The sequence below is a fragment of the Gobio gobio genome, assembly GCF_949357685.1.
Source record: "Gobio gobio genome assembly, chromosome: 5".
Lineage (NCBI taxonomy): Eukaryota > Metazoa > Chordata > Actinopteri > Cypriniformes > Gobionidae > Gobio > Gobio gobio.
In genome coordinates, this window is record NC_137101.1 from 44551860 (window position 1) to 44573309 (window position 21450).

General features: G+C 37.4%; 3 protein-coding genes across 3 annotated transcripts in view; 1 reads left to right on the forward strand and 2 right to left on the reverse strand.

Annotated features, from left to right (window-relative positions):
* LOC307126529 (uncharacterized protein) overlaps nucleotides 1-21450 on the reverse strand; it is a 1210917-nt gene that overhangs the window by 875894 nt on the left and 313573 nt on the right. The window lies entirely within an intron of this gene.
* On the reverse strand, nucleotides 2869-6248 carry LOC307126347 (cerebellin-4-like). The gene is made up of 4 exons (XM_079816810.1): nucleotides 5912-6248; nucleotides 5708-5749; nucleotides 5485-5616; nucleotides 2869-3533 (listed from the first exon to the last, which is right to left on the reverse strand). The coding sequence occupies exons 1-4, from the start codon at nucleotides 6210-6212 to the stop codon at nucleotides 3253-3255; spliced, it is 756 nt and encodes a 251-aa protein (XP_079672936.1). The 5' UTR covers nucleotides 6213-6248; the 3' UTR covers nucleotides 2869-3252.
* Nucleotides 14593-17364, forward strand: LOC307126805 (uncharacterized protein). The gene is made up of 4 exons (XM_079817516.1): nucleotides 14593-14683; nucleotides 15657-15851; nucleotides 15936-16006; nucleotides 16113-17364. Exons 1-4 carry the CDS (start codon nucleotides 14678-14680, stop codon nucleotides 17080-17082), a joined length of 1242 nt encoding a protein of 413 aa, XP_079673642.1. The 5' UTR covers nucleotides 14593-14677; the 3' UTR covers nucleotides 17083-17364.

Sequence of the window (21450 nt, forward strand, 5' to 3'; positions counted from 1 at the left end):
ACAAGCCATCAGAACCGAACCGAACCGAAAACCGTGGGTAAAAACCGAGGTATGTATTGAACCGTGGACTAACTGTATTGTTGCATCCCTAGTCTCTAAATTAAAAAGTACATTTTCATGTGATAGTGATGGCTTAGATATGTATATTGTTGAAGAAACTATACACTGCATTATTAGACCATTAAAATATATAATTAATTTGTCTTTTAATATAGGTCTCTTCCCAGATAAAATGAAGGTGGCTAAAATTATTCCTATTTTTAAATCTGGTGACCGGTATAGTCTCACAAATTATAGGCCTATATCTTTGCTTTCTCAATTTTCAAAAATTCTGGAGAAGCTTTTTGTTAAAAAAATGGATTATTTTCTTGAAAAACATTCTTTAAAAAATGATAATCAGTTTGGGTTTCGAAGTACCCGCTCAACAGCTATGGCTTTGATGAAAATCACAGAGGACATTACTACAGAATTGGAGAATAAAAATCACACAGTTGGAGTTTTTATTGACCTTAAAAAGGCCTTCGACACTCTTGATCATGGTATATTGATATCTAAATTACAGACTTATGGAATTAGAGGTATAGTATTAAATTGGATTAATAGCTACTTAGAAAATAGACAACCATATGTAGAGTATATAGGCCATGAATCTAAGTTGGAAACAATACTGTGTAGAGTTCCTCAAGGCTCTGTGTTGGGGCCCAAATTATTTACGTTATATATTAATGACCTCTGTGAGGAATCAAAGATGTTATGGTTTGTTCTTTTTGCAGACGATACTATTTTTTTTGTATCAGGGAAGAATTTAAAAATATTAATGCAAACTATTGAACAAGAATTGGTCCTACTTCAGAAATGGTTTAACAAAAATAAATTGTCATTGAACTTAAGTAAAACCAAATTTATGTTGTTTACAAATAAAAAATGTCTTGATAATGTTCGTTTGACTTTAAATTGAATAACTATTGAAAGAGTGTCAGAAGTTTTTAGGAGTACTCATTGATGAAAAATTTAAATGGAAGTCACACATAGCTTATGTAAGTAGTAAAATTTGTAAAAACATTGCGGTTTTGAGCAAAGTAAAGTTTATGTTAAATTATGAGGCAATGAGAATCCTATATTGTTCTTTTATTTTGCCACATTTTATGTATTGTTTAGAGGTATCCTGTTTTATTGGAAAAAGAAAAAAGCTTGCATGAAACTATTCACTCTTCAAAGGCAAAATAAGTTTTGAGAACTTGGAGCACCCAAATTCTACCTTTACTTTACTCCTCAACAGCTAATTTACATCTACCACTAGATACATAACTCAACGATCTGGTACAACCATTAGAAATAAAGCTTCTACCATTAATAGACAAATCAATAAAATATCTCCCTGGTTATAAAAACAATAAGACTATTTACACCACTGTGAATGCTTGGTGGAAGGTACATGATCTACTATATGGAACTGCAATTTGGAACCATAAGCCAACACACCAATATGGTATAACCCAATGTTTTAATGAATAATAAAAAATAAAGAAATTTCATTTTGATGCAGATATCGGATATGAGTCACTTTTTAAAGATGATGTAAGTTAAGCGGGTCATCAAATAACAAAAAAAAGTATAGTCAAAAAATCAGAATTGGCCACTTGGCCATCAACACCTGCAGTGTGAATTATGCGGCCTAATTTTCAGGGAGGAACCATTACTGCATCGAATTCTATGCATGGCAAACTTTTAATTATGACTTGTTTTACTATACTTTGTCACGAAATAGAGTTGTAGCTAATGGAAAATGTTCGTCTTTGAAACTACCTTCAGATTTGAAAATTCCGTTGGCTAATTACAGGGCCTAACGTTAACCCAACTGAAGGAAATAAATAATAACTGAACTTGTAACCGTTTTGTTGAACCCCAGCCTGGTTCGCTCTTGCCTAAAACCGCTACTGGGGGCAATAATTATAATAATATAAAATGAATCCAGTTGTAATGATTGAGGGATTTATTTGTGATGGAATAATTACTTTATAATTTTATTGGAGTCTTACACACATGATGTACAGTTAATCTGAGCCGTGCATTAATTAGAGTGATGATGGATATTATGGGATGACTTGATGCAGGAGATGCAGATAACTTGATCTTGACCCTTGAGAAACTTTAACTAATGCTGTCATGTAGCAAATCTGCTTAAAAAATAAAATAGATGAATGACTTTCTACAACATTGAAATTTAAATCCTGTACAAATACTAGAAATCGTGAATATAAATAATTGGGAACCATATTTTTTTGTTTGTTTGTTTTTTAAACAGTGTGCATTCAATTTATCTATTATTGTAACGGTTGATCATTTTTGGATAATTTTTTCATATGGTCCACATCATTGTTAGCTTCATCTTTAGTATAGTAGATAGGAGATGAAAAAAATCACAGGCAATGTTGTGACCACTCAGACCTGTGGACATGTCAAGCACAGGCCCTGGATCCATTCTGGAGCGCCATCTTCAGGCTTCCAGGTGAATACTCCAGACATGACTGCAGTGGGTAATGCATGCAGCTCATATAATGATGCCATACTTCACTGGTTTGCTAGGCATACACTGCTCTATATATAAGGAAATGGGATTAGCCTTTGATCTACTGGTACATTAGATACTGGAATCATAAAAAATAGACTTTTTAGTTTTTAATCCTATATTTTAGAGACAAAAACTGAATTAAATTGAAACTACATGTCATGAATTACATGACAGGGCCATTATTATACCACATGATATCATAACTTCAAAACAAATATTGTTGACCTGACATTATTGTACTACTGATTTAATGGGGAAATGTTCATGAAAATACGAGGTAAAGAAAATGCCAAAATGTCTCTTTATTCGCTTATTTATTTATGTAGGATGAAGAGATACAGATCAAGGATCAGTAACAAGATACATTTAAAAAGATATTATTTGACATTCTAGATTTACTGCTCTAACAAAACACTTTTGAGTCACATGTGATATTTATGGGTCCTGCCTGTCTCAGTTATGAAACCCTTTATACAATGTGACATGTATAGACAGTTTAGAACTTGTGAGTATAGTGTCTCATACAGACTTTCGTACAGTAATCTATTGCAAATTTCAAACACACATTATTCCTCATTAATACTGGTTCATAGGTTAATGACTCTTCATGATTATCATCTTAAATCATTCGCTGAAGGTTCAGAATTACTGGAATCACATTCTGCAAAGCTCCTGTTCTCTTAAAGGGGAAACAGTAGGAAACCACTGAAAGTGCAGTGGTTATTCTGGCTATTATCATATATCCTGTGGCCAGAATGAAGTCTCATATAGACAGCATCTCCAACCTCCAGGATCAACACAACTCCATTCGAAGAGTGTAATGCTTTCTGAGGCTGATCAACATCTGCTATAGCCACACGCTTTCCATTCTTAACAATGTCTGCTTTTAATGGAGTTGGGCCATAACCATAAAGAGAGAATCTGAACATGTACGCTCCTTTCAGTGGGGCTGTGAAAACACCTGAATCAAACAACGAGAGATACAGAATCAGCTGTTTCCTGTAGGATTGATTAATTACCAAACACACTGTGTAATAGTTTTCAGTGATGGCAGATCATTTAATTCTCTTACACACAATACACAACATCAGAGAGGTCTGAAGATTTTCAATAGCAACCTGTGATCAATCATACATACAAGTTTATTTACTTTGTTTTCTTTTATACAATTTAATTTATAATTATTTATAATTATTAATCATTTATGTAGATTTATATAATTTATTCATATTATTCATTTACATCATTTATTATTTTATAATTATTAATTTATGTATTTATATTCTATATAACTTATAATTTCTTTTGTGTTGTTGTTTAAAACTTATGATTGTGGTCTGAAGGGATGTTTTGATGATTAGGAGATCAGAGAATGTCTCAATTGCAAGTTTTTTATTGTCACAGGATGATGTTGTGAAGCAATGAATTTCCATTGTTTTCCCCCTAACAACACTTTTTGGAATTGTACTGGCCAGACGAAAGAAGATTATTCAATAAAACTTTGCTATTTTTTTTAATCATCACATCTTCTGCTCTTATCTGGCTTTCTGAGTCAAACTCTCATGCTGATAGAAGACTTAAAGGTATAGTTCACCCAAAAATTAAAATGAGCCCATGATTTACTCACCCTTAAGTCATCCTAGGTGTATATGACATTCTTCTTATTAGTTATATTAAAAAAGTCCTGGCTCTTCCAAGCTTTATAATGGCAGTGACTGTTGCTCTGTTTTTGAAGTACATAAAAAAATTCATCTGTCCGTCAAATAACGTGCTCCACACGGCTCCGGGGTGTTAATAAAGGCCTTCTGAAGTGAATCGATGCGTTTGTGTAAGAAAAATATCTATATTTAAAACTTTATAAAGTGTTGAAAGTGCCTTCTCGCAATTCAAGCTTACCTGGTAACGTAAGCCTTTGATCGGCAGAGGCACTTTCAACACTTTTTCCATAAATTGAATACGGAAGGCGATCGGCCGACACTTAACTTTATAAAGTTTTAAATATGGATATTTCTCTTACACAAACGTATCGATTCGCTCCAGAATGCCTTTATTAACCCCACAAAGCCATGTGGAGCACGTTATTTAACGGACAGGTGCATTTTTTTATGGACTTCAAAAACAGAGTAACAGTCACTGCCATTATAAAGCTTGGAAGAGCCAGGACTTTTTTAATATAACTCAGATTTTATTTGTCTGAAAGAAGAATGTCATATACACCTAGGATGACTTCAGGGTGAGTAAATCATGGGAAATCATGGGTGAATGTGCGAGTGCATGTGTTTATGTTTGATATTAGTTTGATGTGTTAGAGTAATCAATAAAGTTCCGTTTGTATTCAAAGATAACTGTTCTTGTGTTATGTGCTTATCAATTTAATGTCTTGAACTGCCGATCTAAGTTACCTGGCTGTTAAATAGTGTTTCACTATTGTTCGGATATTAATATCTGCTGCAGAGTTGATATTTACAGCCCGTTCAAATGAACGCTGGAAGAGTCATTTGCTCAGCTGTAAAATAGACTCTCAAAATTCCCTATGAATTCATTAATTTGAGCTAAATATACATGTTTCCCTTTAACAGAGCCCCCTTTAAGTTCTTACATATCGGCGGACGAATAAGTTAAGGTGTAAACATCAATTCTGAATTATTTATAAATTATAGTGTCATTCGAGTCTCTTTCACTTTAATTCAATTCCCAGTTGAGTTATTATTTTATCTGACTCATAGTCGCTACAATAGAATCTTAAGGTACCAGACAAGACTTTCTGTTGACAGGTTTGCTGCACACACCAGACAAACGGATATTTTTTGCCAAGATCCAGCGTCCAGGGCTGGATTTGATATTTCTGACGTGAAGATTCCTCTGATCTAACACTATAAATTGAGTTTATGACGCCATTCATTGATAATTACCTGTGATTGGGTTGTAGGCGTTCCCTATGTTTGTGTAGACGTTCTTGTAGGTTAATGTGATGTCAGTGGTAAAAGGACCAACATATCCATTGCCAGATTCCATCAGTGAAGCTGAAAAAGCAATCTCTCTGTCTGTTGTTGAAAAACAGAAGCAATATTGTGATATATTACTGTATTACACTGAGAATGTATTCACTGAATTTAACATCATTCACTCTTTCACCTCTGTTCTCCTGCCTCAACTCCTCCACTTGACTCAGAGTTTCTGTGAAGGAATAAAGATTCTGTTAAATCACATTCACACTGATTATTGTAATAGATAACACAATTTACACAGTAAATACTCAACTTCACACTATGCAATGTATTGCACTGGTGTTTTACTTTGAAAATCATTGATAAAAGAGTGAATGTTTTGGTGAGGTACCATCAGTTTTCTTCTCCAGCTCTTCCAGGCTAATCGTCTGTTGTTCTGCAGCCTGTTCAGCATCTCTCAGTCGCGTCTCTAAAGCTCTATTGATTTCTTTCTGCTCTGTGACCGTGGCGGTCAGTTCTCTCAGTGTTGCATAGATGTCAGGGAATTCAGTTGAAGCTTCAGTGTCTGTTTGAGGTGGATTCTGTCTTCTGTCCCCAGAGCTGAGTTGTTGACTGATGTCGTTCTCATTGAGTCCTCCTTCTACAAACACAAAGGTTTCCAACAGCAGCAGTAAACACACTAAACCCTTCATTCTTCACTGATGTCTGTCTCCAGCTCTTGCTCTGTCATCCCCACAGCCTCTCGTGTGCTTTTATACTCCTGTTGTTTACCGCTCAAGTTAGGTTCTAATATTTTTTTTATATTGACACAAGTTGTTACTTTCCCAAAGATTCCAAGATCCTTCTCAAGGCCTCACAGGTGTAAGCTGTCCGCCTTTTCATGTCCTTGATCTCCAGCAAACTCCACCAAAATGGCTGATTTTATTTTAATGTTCTAGGAGTTACACTACAGTAGAATCACAGTTCATGTCCTTGAACACACACACACACACACACACACACACACACACATGTTTGTTTTTGTGAAATGTGAGGACATTCCATAGGCGTAATGGTTTTTATACGGTACAAACCGTATTTTCTATCCCCTTACACTGCCCCAGCCCCTAAACCTAACCCTCACAGGAGACTGTGAAAAAAACCTTGTTCTGTGTGATTTATAAGCATTTTGAAAAGTGAGGAAATGGGGAACGTCCTCATATTTCACCCTCTTTTTGTAATACCTATGTCATACCCATGTCATTATACACATTTGTGTCCTGATATTTCACAAAAACATGCACACACACACACACACACACACACACACACACACACACACACACACACACACACACACACACACACACACACACACACACACACACACACACACACACACACACACACACACACACACACACACACACACACACTTCTATTTATATTTTTACCTTTTACAATGAACATTGTTGCACAGTTTATATACACATATATAAATACAGAGAAGAAAATATAAAGAAAAGAGTCTTTTAAAACACAAGCAGCCAATGGAAAAAGTGCCAATGAAATTCCTTAAAGAGCACCTATCATGGAATTTGGAAATGTACCTTTAATGTAGTGTGTAACATAGATCTAAGTGAACAAAAACATCCTGCATAGTTTGAAATATGACAGTGCACCGTATATATAGTTATTTTCTTTCAAAAGTAAGAGTCGACTCTGAGTCATTTTTAAGAATCGTTAGAAGACCGAAGCTTTTTCTCTGACTAGATGACGTCAACTTGTCAAGTTATTTCAATACGATACGCCCACTTATTGCGCTCCAAGACGCCAGTGAAAACTAGAAAACATCATGGCGACGAGACACTGTGTTCTGAAGTGCGACTCAAAAGCAAACTTTATCATCTGACCAAGGATGAGCATTTGAAGACTAAGTGGCTTGAAGACAAACCATACATCGTCGCGATTGAGTGTTTATTAGTCGTCAAATGTATGTTTCGCGATCTCAGGAAGCTTTTATTATGGACTTCTATTATGGCACATGGTATCTTCTTCGTCTGTCTGTACATGGACTACATGTGCACAGAGCGCCCTCCGGCTGCCAGTATGAATTGAAAACAACACATAAGATATTCAATCGCTCATGATTAGGCTATATCTGCGCTATATTTTGAGGAAATATTGAATAAAAAATACTCCTCTGTTTAAAAATTTGACACAGACATATGAGAATCTATCAATATTTCTCCTCATCTGCACACTTTTGAACTAAAAGCCCTGAGGGATGTTGATTTGTCGCGAGTCTTCGTGAGGAGTTTTTTTATGAATGAGATCAGCTGAGGCTCATATTACAATCAAACGGTACCGACGCGGTTTTCATATTCATAACTCCTGACACATATTAACAAATTACTGTCACTATAAGACTTTGATGGGCGTTCCGTTTCCGAAAATATCTGCACAGACTATACCAATCACCGCAGATTAGCGTCACGTAAAGGCGGGGTTTTGAAAAGTGAATCACTAAAGGAATCATTTGAGAATCGCTGTCAAAACAGGTAAAAAATAAATGCATATTATAAGAAAACTAAAGTCTTTTTTGTCATTGCATGCATGCAAAACTGTTGTTGGGGACTTCTAAAGCAATATTTGGAACATTTTAAATGCCGTGATTGGTGCTCTTTAAGATATTTATGAATAATTTAATAACTTTGCAATTTTCCATCTTGAGTTGTTGTTGTCAGCATTACCAATGTAAATAAATGTGTGCATGTATCATTTGGTGGATTGGTGCAGTGAGTTTATTATTGTGTATGGTAAGCATTTATGGAAATATTGTGTTTTTATAGTGCTTCTGTAAAAGTTATCTGTTTTGGTTCATATGTAGAGTAGTTTGTCTAAAAGCTGTATGTAATACTAATGTTTGATTGTGCATATTTATTTCCTATTCTTGCTTTACCCTTTGTTTGTCATTGCTGTGTATTTAGATTCTGGTCAAATTGTGCAAAATCACTAAGTGGTTTACAGTTTATTTGTTTTTTTTTAATCAATACTATATTGTGCTTTTCTTACAAACAGAGTTACCAGTATTGACAGTGCAAAAAGGATTATTGGTGCTCCCCTGCCAACCCTCCAGGACCTGTACTCTTCCAGAGTGAGGAAGAGAGCAGGGAAAATCATCACAGACTCCGCTCACCCTGGACACCGCCTGTTTGAACTGTTACCATCCGGACGGCGACTCCAATCACTGGCCACTAGAACATCTAGGCACAGGAACAGTTTCTTCCCACAGGCCATTTCCCTCTTGAACAGTTAAAATACCTGGGGGAAAGACTTTAGCTGCCACTCACACTCACACACACACACACACACACACACCGGTGCATAACTTCATACTATAAGTAAGGCTTTTACGGCCTCTCCTTCACACCAGTGCATTATTTATTACAGTTGAGTTTTTCTACACAGTATGTTTTTCCATTCTACTGTCTGCAGGGGCACTGCTACCAATTTTGGTCCCTCTGAAAGAATATGAGATTGGGCCCCCTATCATACCAAACATAAAGGCCAACCTATAGCGATCCAAAATCGTTGTCAGCAATTAAATTTTATGTACTATATCTGTGTTAAATAGCTGCTTCTCATCTCCATCACCTTTTCCTTCATGACCTGCATATTCCCCTTCCCAAAGCTTAGCAGCTGTGAACATAAAGCCCACGTAACTTTGTATATGTTCGGTTGACTGTATTTTATTTTGATAATGAACAGGTTGCGATGTCAGATTGGCAGTGCTCAAATGGACATATTATGCTCGCGTGCAAGGCGCCGGCGCCGGCTCGATCACTTGGATTTTTCCTTCAGCAGTGGAAACAACTTAATTTTTGGACATTAAAAATAACATCGAAATGTCAAGCCTATGAACACTAAAGAAAACAACAGGATGTGCTTCTCTGTCTCCTTGAACATCTTTCTGGCTCACATGCACAAAAATTAACCAAAACACAGCGAAAACATGACGCACACACTGACGTGAGAAATATATCTATCAATAGAAACCTTTAAGTGTCTACTTTTTTATATATATATTTTTTGACGTTAAATGCCTTATATAAGTCACATTTACAAAAGCCAAAATTACATTCTTTTTATTTTCAGTGGTGAAAAACGTAACCTATTGAATACACTATCAGGTAGTGGTTGTCTATCGCTAACATTACATCAAAGAAAGATATGTGAATAAACATATACCCTTTCTTTTCGAAGAACTTTGTGAGTAATTGTCGTGCTATTTTTTCTCTCTCTCTCTCTGCCCTCTGTAACCTGGGTTTTGATGACTAGACTTTGATTATACTGGTAGATTATACATTTATAATTTTTATTACATTACTACTAATACTGTTACTACTACTACTAATAAAACATAAATAAAACATACAGTCTGGTACAAATTGTGGTTTTGGTCTATACGGCTAATTTTGCCCTTCATGACAACTGTGAGGGGGGTAAATTGTTTTATAACTCATTCATTTACTTTATATGAAGTCTTAAAGTTCTGCATAATTAAGGGCGTGGCCACTTTGAGTGACAGGTGGATAGCTATTTATCTGCGGTCTGTTATTTTTTTTTTTTTACAGTCTATGGTTATTACTTGTGGAGGTTTTTGGTCCATTAGTTAGAAAAGTATTATAGCAATGAATGAATGAATTAAAGTTTTCCTCAGGGTCTGATGTGATACTGTAGTAGACGGTTGAATGGTTGTAATTTTCTCTCTAATATTATCAATCTTGCAAGTAAAGAAGTTAATAAAGTCATTACTGCTGTGCTGTTTGGAAACGTATGAAGTTGAAGCTTTATTTTTGGTTAATTTAGCCACTGTATCAAATAAATACCTAGAGTTGTGTTTGTTTTCTTCTAAGAGAGTCGATGTAAATAAAAGCAGATTTACCAGTTTTTTAATGCCTTTCTGTATGAAATAATCACAGATTTTGCATTTCCACAAAACAAAACTTATGAATTATGTCTGTCTTAGTACTAGGTGCGATAGAAAACCACTGATGTGTGTACGTATCATTCGGTATACTGAGTTAATAATTATATGTGTGGTTTTCCTTCACATGCTAAAATATCCTGAGTTATGAGAAAGTGCAAGAATCTGCACTTCTGATAATGTGGTCATGGACATCTGCTAGACTGAAACGTCTGAATTTGTTGTGTGGTAAGATTACGTTCTTTATCTGTTTTTCTTTATCATAGGCACGCCAGGGTGTTTAAACCACCACAAAGTACAAAGTGGTTAATCAATAATGAAAGGATATTTTTGACACATGACATTAGGCTGTTAAACAGCTTCAGATCAGATCCTGAACACACACACACACACACACACACACACACACACTAGCCACGTTTACATGCGCACTTTTTTGTCATTCCGATTAAAATCATTCCGATTGAAAGATTCGGTGGACTGTTTACATGAGCCGTTATCTAAACCGATCTGGTGTTTGCATGTGCTGACTTTCAGTAGGAATCATTTTGTGACATGCGCACACAGTTTGTCTGCCGCCTCAGATTCGTTACGTATCGTGAATCAATAGTTCTGTGTTGGTAATTTTTATATTTATTTATTTTTCTGTGGGCGGACATTCAGTAGTTTAACCTAATTTATGTCCTATACAATGGCTATTTCAACAGCTGTGAACGATGAATGCGGAATCAAAAATGAATTCAATTCATTTATTTTGAAAAACACAAAATTAACAATAAAATGCACTTAAATTATTAATAAAAACATAGGATATACGGTGAAACATGAATGAAGCATTCAAGACGTGCTCAGCATCATTACTAGTAGTACTAAACATATATATTTCAGATGATTAAGGAAAGATACCATAATCACAAAGGTATAAATATTAACAAAAGTAATTAAAGTAGACTGTGGGTAATGTTACTTAACAAATTTGAAGCAGTTGTCGATTTTTTTTTTATAGCTAACTTAACTAACGAGAAACAGAGAGCAGCTTGAATGTTCCCCGTTGAAATGACAGCTCTCAACGGCCACCAGGACTTATACAGTTTTATAAAAGCTATTTATTATTTGTCGTAAAGTGTAAGAATCACCTCAGAAAAATAAATGATTCTGTCAGGCGCAGTTGAAGCCTAGGACAAACGCTGTCAAGATGAGATGGTGTAGCCTGGCTATGTCTGTGTCATTATTCAAACATCATGTTCATAACATGTTACGAAATAAAAAGTTTAATACCTCAGAAAAATGAACTTTCCTCTCTTGTCAACATGAGCCTGGTGTGTATACTTCTTCAGTTGAGGAGGCGCGCGCTGTATATCACGTCACAGAAAGACGTGCACTCAAAGTAATCGGATCAGGTCGTTTACATGGTGGAATTTTTCGTTTGATCGGTTCGTGAAAAGGTTTATCCCACCCCTCTCAAACCGATTACAATTTCATTCGGTTTGGCCATTTTTATTCCGATTGAGGTGTTTATATGGAGTATTTTTATTCGGATTGGACTTTTAAACCGATTACAGTGCTCCATGTAAACGCACCTACTGATTCATATCACACAAAGAATGACTGCAAATAAATAATTAGTTAATTATTTTTGAATCTGGATTTATTCCGATTGGTAACCACAGAAATAAATGATATTTTGCCTGTAATTATGGTCACCTTAACTAAATGTTCCTTCTTATAATTTTACAGACGGAAAAAAAAGACACTTGTGTATTAATTTCAAACAGACTTTGGACTGAACACTAGATTGAAGCATTTAGAGCAAGAGCTCATGTGATCTTAATCTTCTCTGAAATTAAGATAAACAGCATTTTGATGGATTATATAAACACACAAACTGATAATGTAATAAGAATAAAAATTCCAGTGATACATTTCCAATAAACTGATGTTCAGCTTTCCAAAAGCAATTTTCCTACACACAGGAATACATTCAAGCCGTAAAACTGGAGGGAAACTAATTTCATATTACAAAATGAACAAAATGTATATTTGTCCGTGTGTGTTCCAGATATTCCTTTTACTATGTCCAAAGGATAGTAAAACCTGATTTTTTTTTTACATTGTGGGGAGAAACTATCAGTTCCCATAAGGAAAACAGCTTATATAAATTGTTTGTGTCCTAAGTAAACTTTAAAGATTTTGATTGCATCTCTTGTGTAAGTGTGTTTCATTCTCTTCCCATGACATCATGTCAGAGAGACTCTGAGGCAGACGTATGTGTATGTGTGTGTGTGTGTGTGTGTGTGTGTGTGTGTGTGTGTGTGTGTGTGTGTGTGTGTGTGTGTGTGTGTGTGTGTGTGTGTGTGTGTGTTGGATGGAATCACGATGAGAGCAGGATCTCGTGTTCGAGATCCCCCTATGGGAAGGGCATCCGTACCTGACCTCTGCAAAAGCATCCAATTGCACCAAGTCTGGCAAGACAGAAATGCACAGCCAATACCCGGTAAGGCCCCACCCCTTACCTGTGGGCATATAAGGCCTGCACGCGCTATTGTTCATCAATTGTCATTCACTCCTCGCAATCTCTGCACTGACACAGCTTGGTTGGAACTACACTGCTCACTTTCTTGTCTGATCGCCGCAAAAGACCTTCATCCGTTCTGCGTGGTTTGCTTGGGCCTCAAGCACGCGGACAAGGCCTTGGAGAACCCGGAGAATTGCAGTCACTGCCTGGTGCTGCCTAAAAATCACCTGTGATGCCGCCTATAAGTTGCTGCTATCCAGTGTGTCGAGCTCTAATTTTCTGACTCGGATGTGGGACACGCTACCAGGGACCTCCCGGAGCACAACATCTCTCATCTGGGCTGACTAGTATGGGATGATCTTAGACTCAAAACGATTAATGAATGTACACACAATTATCCATGTACTAGATAAATGTTATGAATGTATCTTACTAGCCACAAATGCCATTCGATTTGAATCTGTGGAATTTGGGTTTGAATGATTGTGCAGCGATTTGTACATGTTTGCGAATAAAAATTTTCTGTTCTGCATTCATAAATAATAAATTGCTCATTCAAAAAGTAATCTGTGCATTTGTGAATCAGGTGACACGCGTGCATTTATTGACGTCTTGTTCGAGTGGATCGCGTTCGGTTCATTTGGATTTTCGCAGTTTACAGCATTTCAAGACCCGCACACACACAAACAACCAATGAACAAGCCCAGTGCTATTCATTAATGTGTAAACGATTTTAAAAATTTGCAAATGTGCGTTTCTACACTGAAACAAATGCTTTTCAACTGGTGTCTGTAGAATTAAGATTTTCATTAACGTGAAACATTTTGTACCAATAAAGTAATTTTTGGGAGTATAAATGTTCTATTTTGTAGTAAAGTGTCATAATTTCCACGTGCAAAAAGTAATCCGTGCATTTGTGGATCAGGTGACGCGCATGCATTCATTGACTCGTTTGTGAGTCGATCCTATTTGATTCATTTGGATTTTGAGACTTTCATTTCGCCGGTTTGGCCTTGCACGATCCACACACAGATGTGTAAGAAAACCTGCTGCCACTAGATGGCGGTATCTGCCAAAACAGACACCGGCACCGTGAGCGTTCTTCTGCCTATAAGACGCTTTGTGTCCTGTTATAAAGACGAGGAAAACGCTTAACAGTAGGCTAGCAAAGGTATTAATAACGCATAAGCAAGCAGATTAAATCAGGTTATGAACACAACATTGTTCATCACAACATTTTTCTCCCATAGAAAACCATTATAAAATGCTTAATTTGCAATATAGCTGTGACGGAGGCGTGGTTTAGCGAGGTCTGCACGGAGAGAGAGAGCCGGGAGAGTGGCGATGAGTAAGTAGGTCAAGTTCAAATGCTGAACACCTGTGTTTGATTACAGTGCTTGGCATGGAGAGACAGTATAAAACCAGAGGGAAATCATCAATAGGCTCTATGCACGACACAGTTCCGGGTTCGACTGTACTAGGCTATCAACTTCCGGTTCAACTTCCTGTTTATACACGGACAGATATGGCTCTCTTTTATAGTCGCTGTCTTCAGGATTTACCTCGTCTCACGGTAAATGACATAGACCGGCTCATAACAACATCATGTGCCGCTCCCAACAGCAAGCGGGAAAAGGGATTTAAAATGTATATCGGCAGCTATATCGACAACTATGAGGGTAAGTAGCTAACGTTATCATGCTAATTACATTGTAATCAAGAAACTGACGTGACTGAACTTGTTAACGTTAGCTATTTTGTTTTACAATACTCAACTATATTAAAACAGACAAACTAGCACAGTGTAAGAACGAGTGTAATCCAGTTTCAAAATGTATGTTCCTCTTTTTCCGTAACAGTGTCAATGAAAAACAAGGTGACAGGAGAGGTCAGCGTGAGGGCAGTCTGTCATAGATCAATGAGGAAAAATGAAAAGCCACACGAATTGAAAGTAGGGAGACCAGGGTCAATGTTAGGGTAATGGTTAGGGTAATGGTTAGGCTGATAAGTAACATTATCTAAATGTACATGGCTCAGTCTACTGTTTATGGATGTGAATGGGTAGGCCTATGTAGCTCTCATCTACAATACAACATAGGTAAAGTTGGTTTTATATTCGCGGACTTTCGCGTTCAATAACTCGTGAACTAAAAGTTGTTACTACACAAATAACACCTAACACATAACTACACATATAACACCTGCAGCTACAACCTAAATTTCCTCAAAACGAGCTTTCCTTCGGAGTGGAAAAATAGTAGTAGTGTAGTATAACCATCAGGACAGTAGTGATGTGTGAACTGAATTTAGTGACACTATAGTGTGTGTTTTTGACTGTAACTGATTGGTCCCATCGGATCCGTCTCTCAGCCGCCTGCGCATATAGAGATCAATGTATTTTGTACATTAGGAGGATCATTACAGGTAGGATCATGTAGGACCTTCAGTACCACATACATGGACAGCGCCATGTCACATGAACATAGTCAAGTTTTCCTAAAAAGTTGCCAAGCGGGGTAAAAATTTTAAGTGCGAATATAAAACCAACTTTACCAAGTCAATACAACCATATGCTTTTATTAGTTATATTTTTCTTGTTTACAGTTTATCTCTTAAGAGGTATTTCTCATCTAAGCTTCTATTTCTCCCTAGATGGTGTTAAAAGACTTGAAACCTGTCATTTTGGTGAGCACCCACTGCTCCTGTGTGGCAGGGTGTGCCTTATGCAACCATTTGGTTGCACTATTATATCAAACAGCACACTTTTCACAATTAGGCATCCCTGCTGTACCCCCAGTGCACAGTTGCACAGAAACGGAGCAGACCTGGCATAAGCCAAGGACCTTGGTAAGTCATCTGTCTGTCATGTGAATTGTACCTATGCACATGTAACTATTGTGATGCCATGTCAAAATGTGTTATTGTTGTCAGGGTGTTAGGCCAGGTCCGGTGGGAGACATGGAGGTCCGCAAACCCCAAAATTCTACCGCTGTTTGTGTGAGGTGAGACTATATTACCTTTAGTTTAAGCTATGTGTTGATGTGGTTAATATGTATGCAGTTAATATGCTGCAGTTTTTTTTACATCTTTTCACTTCAACATTTTCAGAAGTTCTCTCTACAAAGCACTGGACGGGGAAATGCCAGATCTTTCCACATTGAGAGTGGCAGAAGTATATAGGGACTTTCACCCTTTGCTTGCACCTCTGGTTACCACCATGGGCATGTCAGCGGAAGTCCCATTAGTTCAGTCAGCTTTTGGTGCTGTCCAGGCCGGGAGTGTGCTAGCATTTCAGCAAAAACCACCAGAAATGCGGGAAATCATCAACATCCCCGACGCCCCTGCCCAACCTTCCCTTCCCATCCAAGGCTATAGGCTTGAGCCAACCACATGCGCCCATGTGTTATCAGAGGAGGAACATGTATATATAAAATCGCTACAGGTGTCATTCCACATGGCCCACAGGATTGAAGCTGCAACACGGGAGCAGAGCTCATGCCAGGAATGGCATCGACTGAGAAAGATGCGAGTTACATCTACACGCTTTCACGAGGCATGCCATGTTCGCTGTCATACATCAGCTGAAAATCTGGCACACAGAATTCTGAGGGGGACTGTCATGACGAAGGACATGAGGAGAGGAATCGATATGGAGCCAGTTGCCGTGACAGAGTACTGCAGTTTAAAAAATGTCAACTATTCACCCTGCGGGTTCATTATACACCCTGATGCTCCATGGCTGGGGTGCTCCCCCGATGGAGTCGTGTTTGATCCTACCGAAAACCCAGCATTCGGCCTGCTGGAAATTAAATGCCCCAACACCAAGAGTTACGTTGACTGTCCCTACCTGAAAATGTCTGGTGGCTCTTTGCAGCTTAAGAGGCAGCACAAGTACTATTGGCAAGTACAAGGTCAGATCCTCCTAACAGGTTTGGAGTGGTGCGATTTCGTGGTATGTGCACAGGAGGACATGCTTGTTGAGCGCATACACAAAAATGTAGATGTAATGCGCACCATTAGAGACCGAGGAGATCTTTTTTTTTTTTACCACTACCTACTGAAGTGTTTGCGTGTTTAAGTCATTGCAGATTTCTGATGTTGTGAGTGTGAGTGTGGCCACATAACACTGGTGGTCCATTCAATTACTCTGAAATTATTATACAGTATTATATTTATGGTATTATATATTTATTGTATTATTCTTATTTAGCTATTTACATATACACTCATGTACATATTTATATAATACATATACCTATCTATATCTATTATATTACAAAACACATGTATATATACACATATCTTTATACAGCATTATATTTATTGTATTATTCATAGTTATTTACACTAAACAATATTTACATACACACAATATATACACAATATCATATACCTATCTATTATATTACATTACACATGTATATATACACATATCTTTATACATCATTATATTTATTGTATTATTTATAGTTATTTACACTAAACAATATTTACATACATACACTATATACAATATAATATACCTATCTATTATATTACATTACACATGTATATACATATATCTTTCGATTATTACTGTTTTTTTTGTGTTATGTATTATGCAATTATAATAAAAAATGTATAAGGAAACACTGTCTTAGTTTTGTCTGTTGATCAGAGGTATGAATACAGAACAGTGTGAAATCCATAGTATTTACAAAAGTATATGTACAATATTTATACAAACCTTAGCACATCATCAAGGATGAGAGTTTTTAGGCTCAATGGCTCCATGCCTTGACAAGTGGTCCACATTGGTAGTTCACAAGCAAACATGCCACTGTGAACAGTTGGTTTATGCTGCCAGAAATGGACAAGGGGATGACTGTGTCAAACAACTTATGCTCTTTAACACGACGGATAAGACGTTCAACATGTACCCTGAGCCTAGCCACAGACTGAGTGTGTGTCACTTCATCAGCTGACATTTGTTTTCCATTGGTCAGGAAAACAGGCCGGTGGATTTTACATGGCACTAGGCTATCAATTAAGAAGCCCTTATCCACCATGATGGCCATGTCAGGGGTAAGAAGGTTAATGATCCCTGACTGTTTGAACAGCTCCCGGTCACTAATAGCCCCTGCATACAGTGAAGAAACAAATGTTATTGCACCATGAGGTGCCATTCCTACTAGAGCTTTGAAGGTGCAGTGAGACTTGTAATTTGAAAAGACCTCACTTTGTAGTAGCAAAGAGGAAGGTGTTTGGCAGCGGATCTCTGTACAATCCAGGATAACCTGTGTATCTCGAAATTGATGGAATTCTTCTGGCAGATGGGCTCGTACTTTCTCTTTTGGCATCCAAATGCACACTGACCCCAGGACAAAGTACAGGAAGTTGGCCCAGGTTGTTACGATGCGGCTTACAGTGGTCTGATGTACTTGAAACCGATGACCAAGGTCCCTTTGCTTGAGGCCCAAAGCAAGATGCATCAAGAACAGGAAGAATTCATCTATTGCAGGAAGTGCCCGAGTGTTTCCAGGCTCCTTGAAGACTTTGGAGTTGGTGACACGAATCATCCTGTGAGTTGCCGGTTCAATCAGTTCCCAGAAGGCCATCAGATGGTTGTATGTTGCAAATCTGTCAAGAAATAAACGTGCATTGGTTCTCACATGGCATAAAATACTTATACATAGCTTTGTAGTAAGTTTAAAGTTTAGGAAATATGAATGCTGAACTACTATCTTGCAATATTGAGTCATGACAATTATGGAATTTGGTATGTATGATTAAACGAACTCTGGTTGCTGTTTAGGGCTGTGCAACGATTAATCGCATCCAAAATAAATGTTTGTGTGTACATAATGTGTGTGTGTATTGTGTATAATTATTTAGTATATATAAAAAACACACATGCATGTATATTTTTAAGAAAAATGTTTTATTTTATATATATATTATCAGCAATTATTTCTGAAATATATACATGCATGTGTATGTACACACAAACTTTTTTTTTTAAATGTGATTAATCGTTTCACCAGCTGGTGTTCATACTTATAATTATGTTAGTCTACGTTGTTGTTATTATTTTGGTCAGTGTAGCCTACTTTTAGACTGCCTAGGCTACGTGTAGCTAGCGTATACAACTCCAATCATATTTATCACAAACGTGGACTAAGTTAGTGTTTTCAGGACAATGGCAACGCTATTACAAATGCCTACCACAGGCAATATCTTACCTTGTATAAAAGCGTATGTCCTCATCAGACCCAGCAAATCTCTTGAGACCAAAGCGGTGTGTGATCTTTGTTTGCTCCAACTGCTTACATACATCTTCTAGCTGCCTTTTTAACTCCTCGTTTTCATGTAGAACCATGTCCACAGCTGCAGCTTCGGGAACTGAACAATAATCATGTCCAGTCCTCTCCACATCAAAGTCCATACCTTCTTGGTCTATGTCCGAGTCAGGATCAGGGGTCAGCGGTCTCTCTCGACGTTCCCAAACACTCAACCTCTGCGGCTGCTCCTGGTAATGGTTCCACTCAAACAGTGTAGGGAAAACACCTTTTTTCAGACGTTTCAGACGAGTCCCTTCCATAAAGTCATCAGGTCTGAAATGAACGCTACACACCTTTGTGTTTTTGTTGACTTGGAAGTCATCTCTCCTGATCTGAACGATCCACTTTTTTCTGAGATCCTCTTCCACTGGAAATGAATGGAAACTCACAGTCGAGTTGTATCTTGCCGACACAACGCACAACGGCACACAACAATGTTCCGATCTAGGTCGCATTAGCTTTTGGTATCGGAAAACCTTTTTCTCCATGGTTAAGCTGCCAAAAACTAAATATAAGAACAACCAGAAATGTTTGTCGCTGTTAAGTTTCGCGCCGTACAAGTATCGCGCGATGTAAACACGGAACCGGAAACTGTTAGCCCAGTAGAGCGTGTAGTCGGAAACACGTCACAATCCCCGCTGCATAGAGCCTATGGAGGAGAGAGAGACTGACTGGGAACTTGTGCGGACACTGGGAGCTGGAAAGCTGAGAGGAAACAATAGTTCTGAGTTATTTAGAGCGCTGTGAGCGCAACGTTTACTTTGTGTTGGACAAAGAGAGTTCTGAATAAAAGCACGAGTTCCAGTTACGCTTACCATTAATTGTCTTCATCCTCCTTGCTATTTGAACTTTGTTACAATAGCATGTTCAATAAAGTGTATAGCCTACTCAGTTTTAATACCGTCTTAATGCATGAAGCCACATTAAGCGTTTTCTTTTATAATAGGCTTTATGGGAGAAAACGCTTACTATGATAAGAGCCTAGAATATGAATGCGACGCGCAAGTAGGCTATCACGTGCAGGGCATTTCGTCCCCTGTTAAAAAGAAAACGCTTTTTCTTTTTTTACTTAATGCAAGACAGTGACATTAAATATGAACTCAAAACGCGCAAAGTTTCACATTGTTTCCTCGGGAATATTCTAAAACGCATTATGAAGACCGTGCAAGACCAAACTCTTATTAATAAAGCATAGGCAAGCATGTGCAAAAAGGCAGCTCTATAATTAGGCTACGTTAAGCATTTTTCTGCACGCTTAACGTGCATGGCTTAATTATAACCAGTGGTATTAAAAGAACAAATTCTGTACTTCACTAATAAAGAATAGGCTAGCTATAGTAGCCTATATGTAGGCTACATAAAAACAGACGAGTCCAGAATAAAATTTTAGGCCTACTTAAGCCTTTTCCTAGAAACCCGTTATAAAGAAAGCACTTAACCTGGCTTAATGTAAGACATTAAAATACCAAACTCCGTATAGGCCTGCATACATTATTAATTTAGCAGATAAAAAGAAGCCTAGAATATGAGCGCAACTGGGGAGTTTCACGTTAAGCGTTTCTTATTAACGGGCTCTAAGGGAGGAAATCCCCAGATTGCGTTGTTATATTCTAGGCTCTTGCCTGTAGCCTAGGCTAAGCGGTTTCCTACCGTAGAGCCTATTAAAAGAAAACGCTTAACGTGGCTTAATGCAGTAAGATGGTGATGACATCCACTTGCTATATTGCATGTTAAGCATTGTACCGGTATAATGGTTTTCTATTGGAGAATAATGTTGTGATGAGAAAATGTTGTTCATAACCTGATTTAATCTGCTTGCCTATACAAAGTAGACTATGATAATGATGTTAGCCTACTGTTAAGCGTTATCTTTACAATGAGGAAACATTCGCGTTTTGAGTTCATATTTTTCTGCTTGTCTGTAGCCTACAAAATATATTTTATAAATAAAGTGTGTAGGGAATTTGGTGTTTTAATATCACTTCCTTAAGCCACTTTAAGCATAATATGGGTGAGAACTTTTTAACAGTCTATGGTAAGAACGCTTGATTCCGGTGTCGGTGTCTGTTTTGGCAGATACTGCCATCTAGTGGCAGCAGGTTTTCTCACACATCTGTGTGTGGATC

What these genes read in the sequence shown, in the direction of transcription:
- LOC307126347 (XM_079816810.1), bottom strand. Translation starts at nt 6,212, where the DNA reads ATGAAGGGTTTAGTGTGTTTACTGCTGCTGTTGGAAACCTTTGTGTTT. An exon ending in GCTGGAGAAGAAAACTGATG is followed by an intron (nt 5,750 to 5,911) that starts GTACCTCACCAA and finishes ATTCCTTCACAG; the next exon opens with AAACTCTGAGTCAAGTGGAG. An exon ending in GTTGAGGCAGGAGAACAGAG is followed by an intron (nt 5,617 to 5,707) that starts GTGAAAGAGTGA and finishes TTTCAACAACAG; the next exon opens with ACAGAGAGATTGCTTTTTCA.
- LOC307126805 (XM_079817516.1), top strand. An exon ending in GGCATAAGCCAAGGACCTTG is followed by an intron (nt 15,852 to 15,935) that starts GTAAGTCATCTG and finishes TATTGTTGTCAG; the next exon opens with GGTGTTAGGCCAGGTCCGGT. An exon ending in TCTACCGCTGTTTGTGTGAG is followed by an intron (nt 16,007 to 16,112) that starts GTGAGACTATAT and finishes CAACATTTTCAG; the next exon opens with AAGTTCTCTCTACAAAGCAC.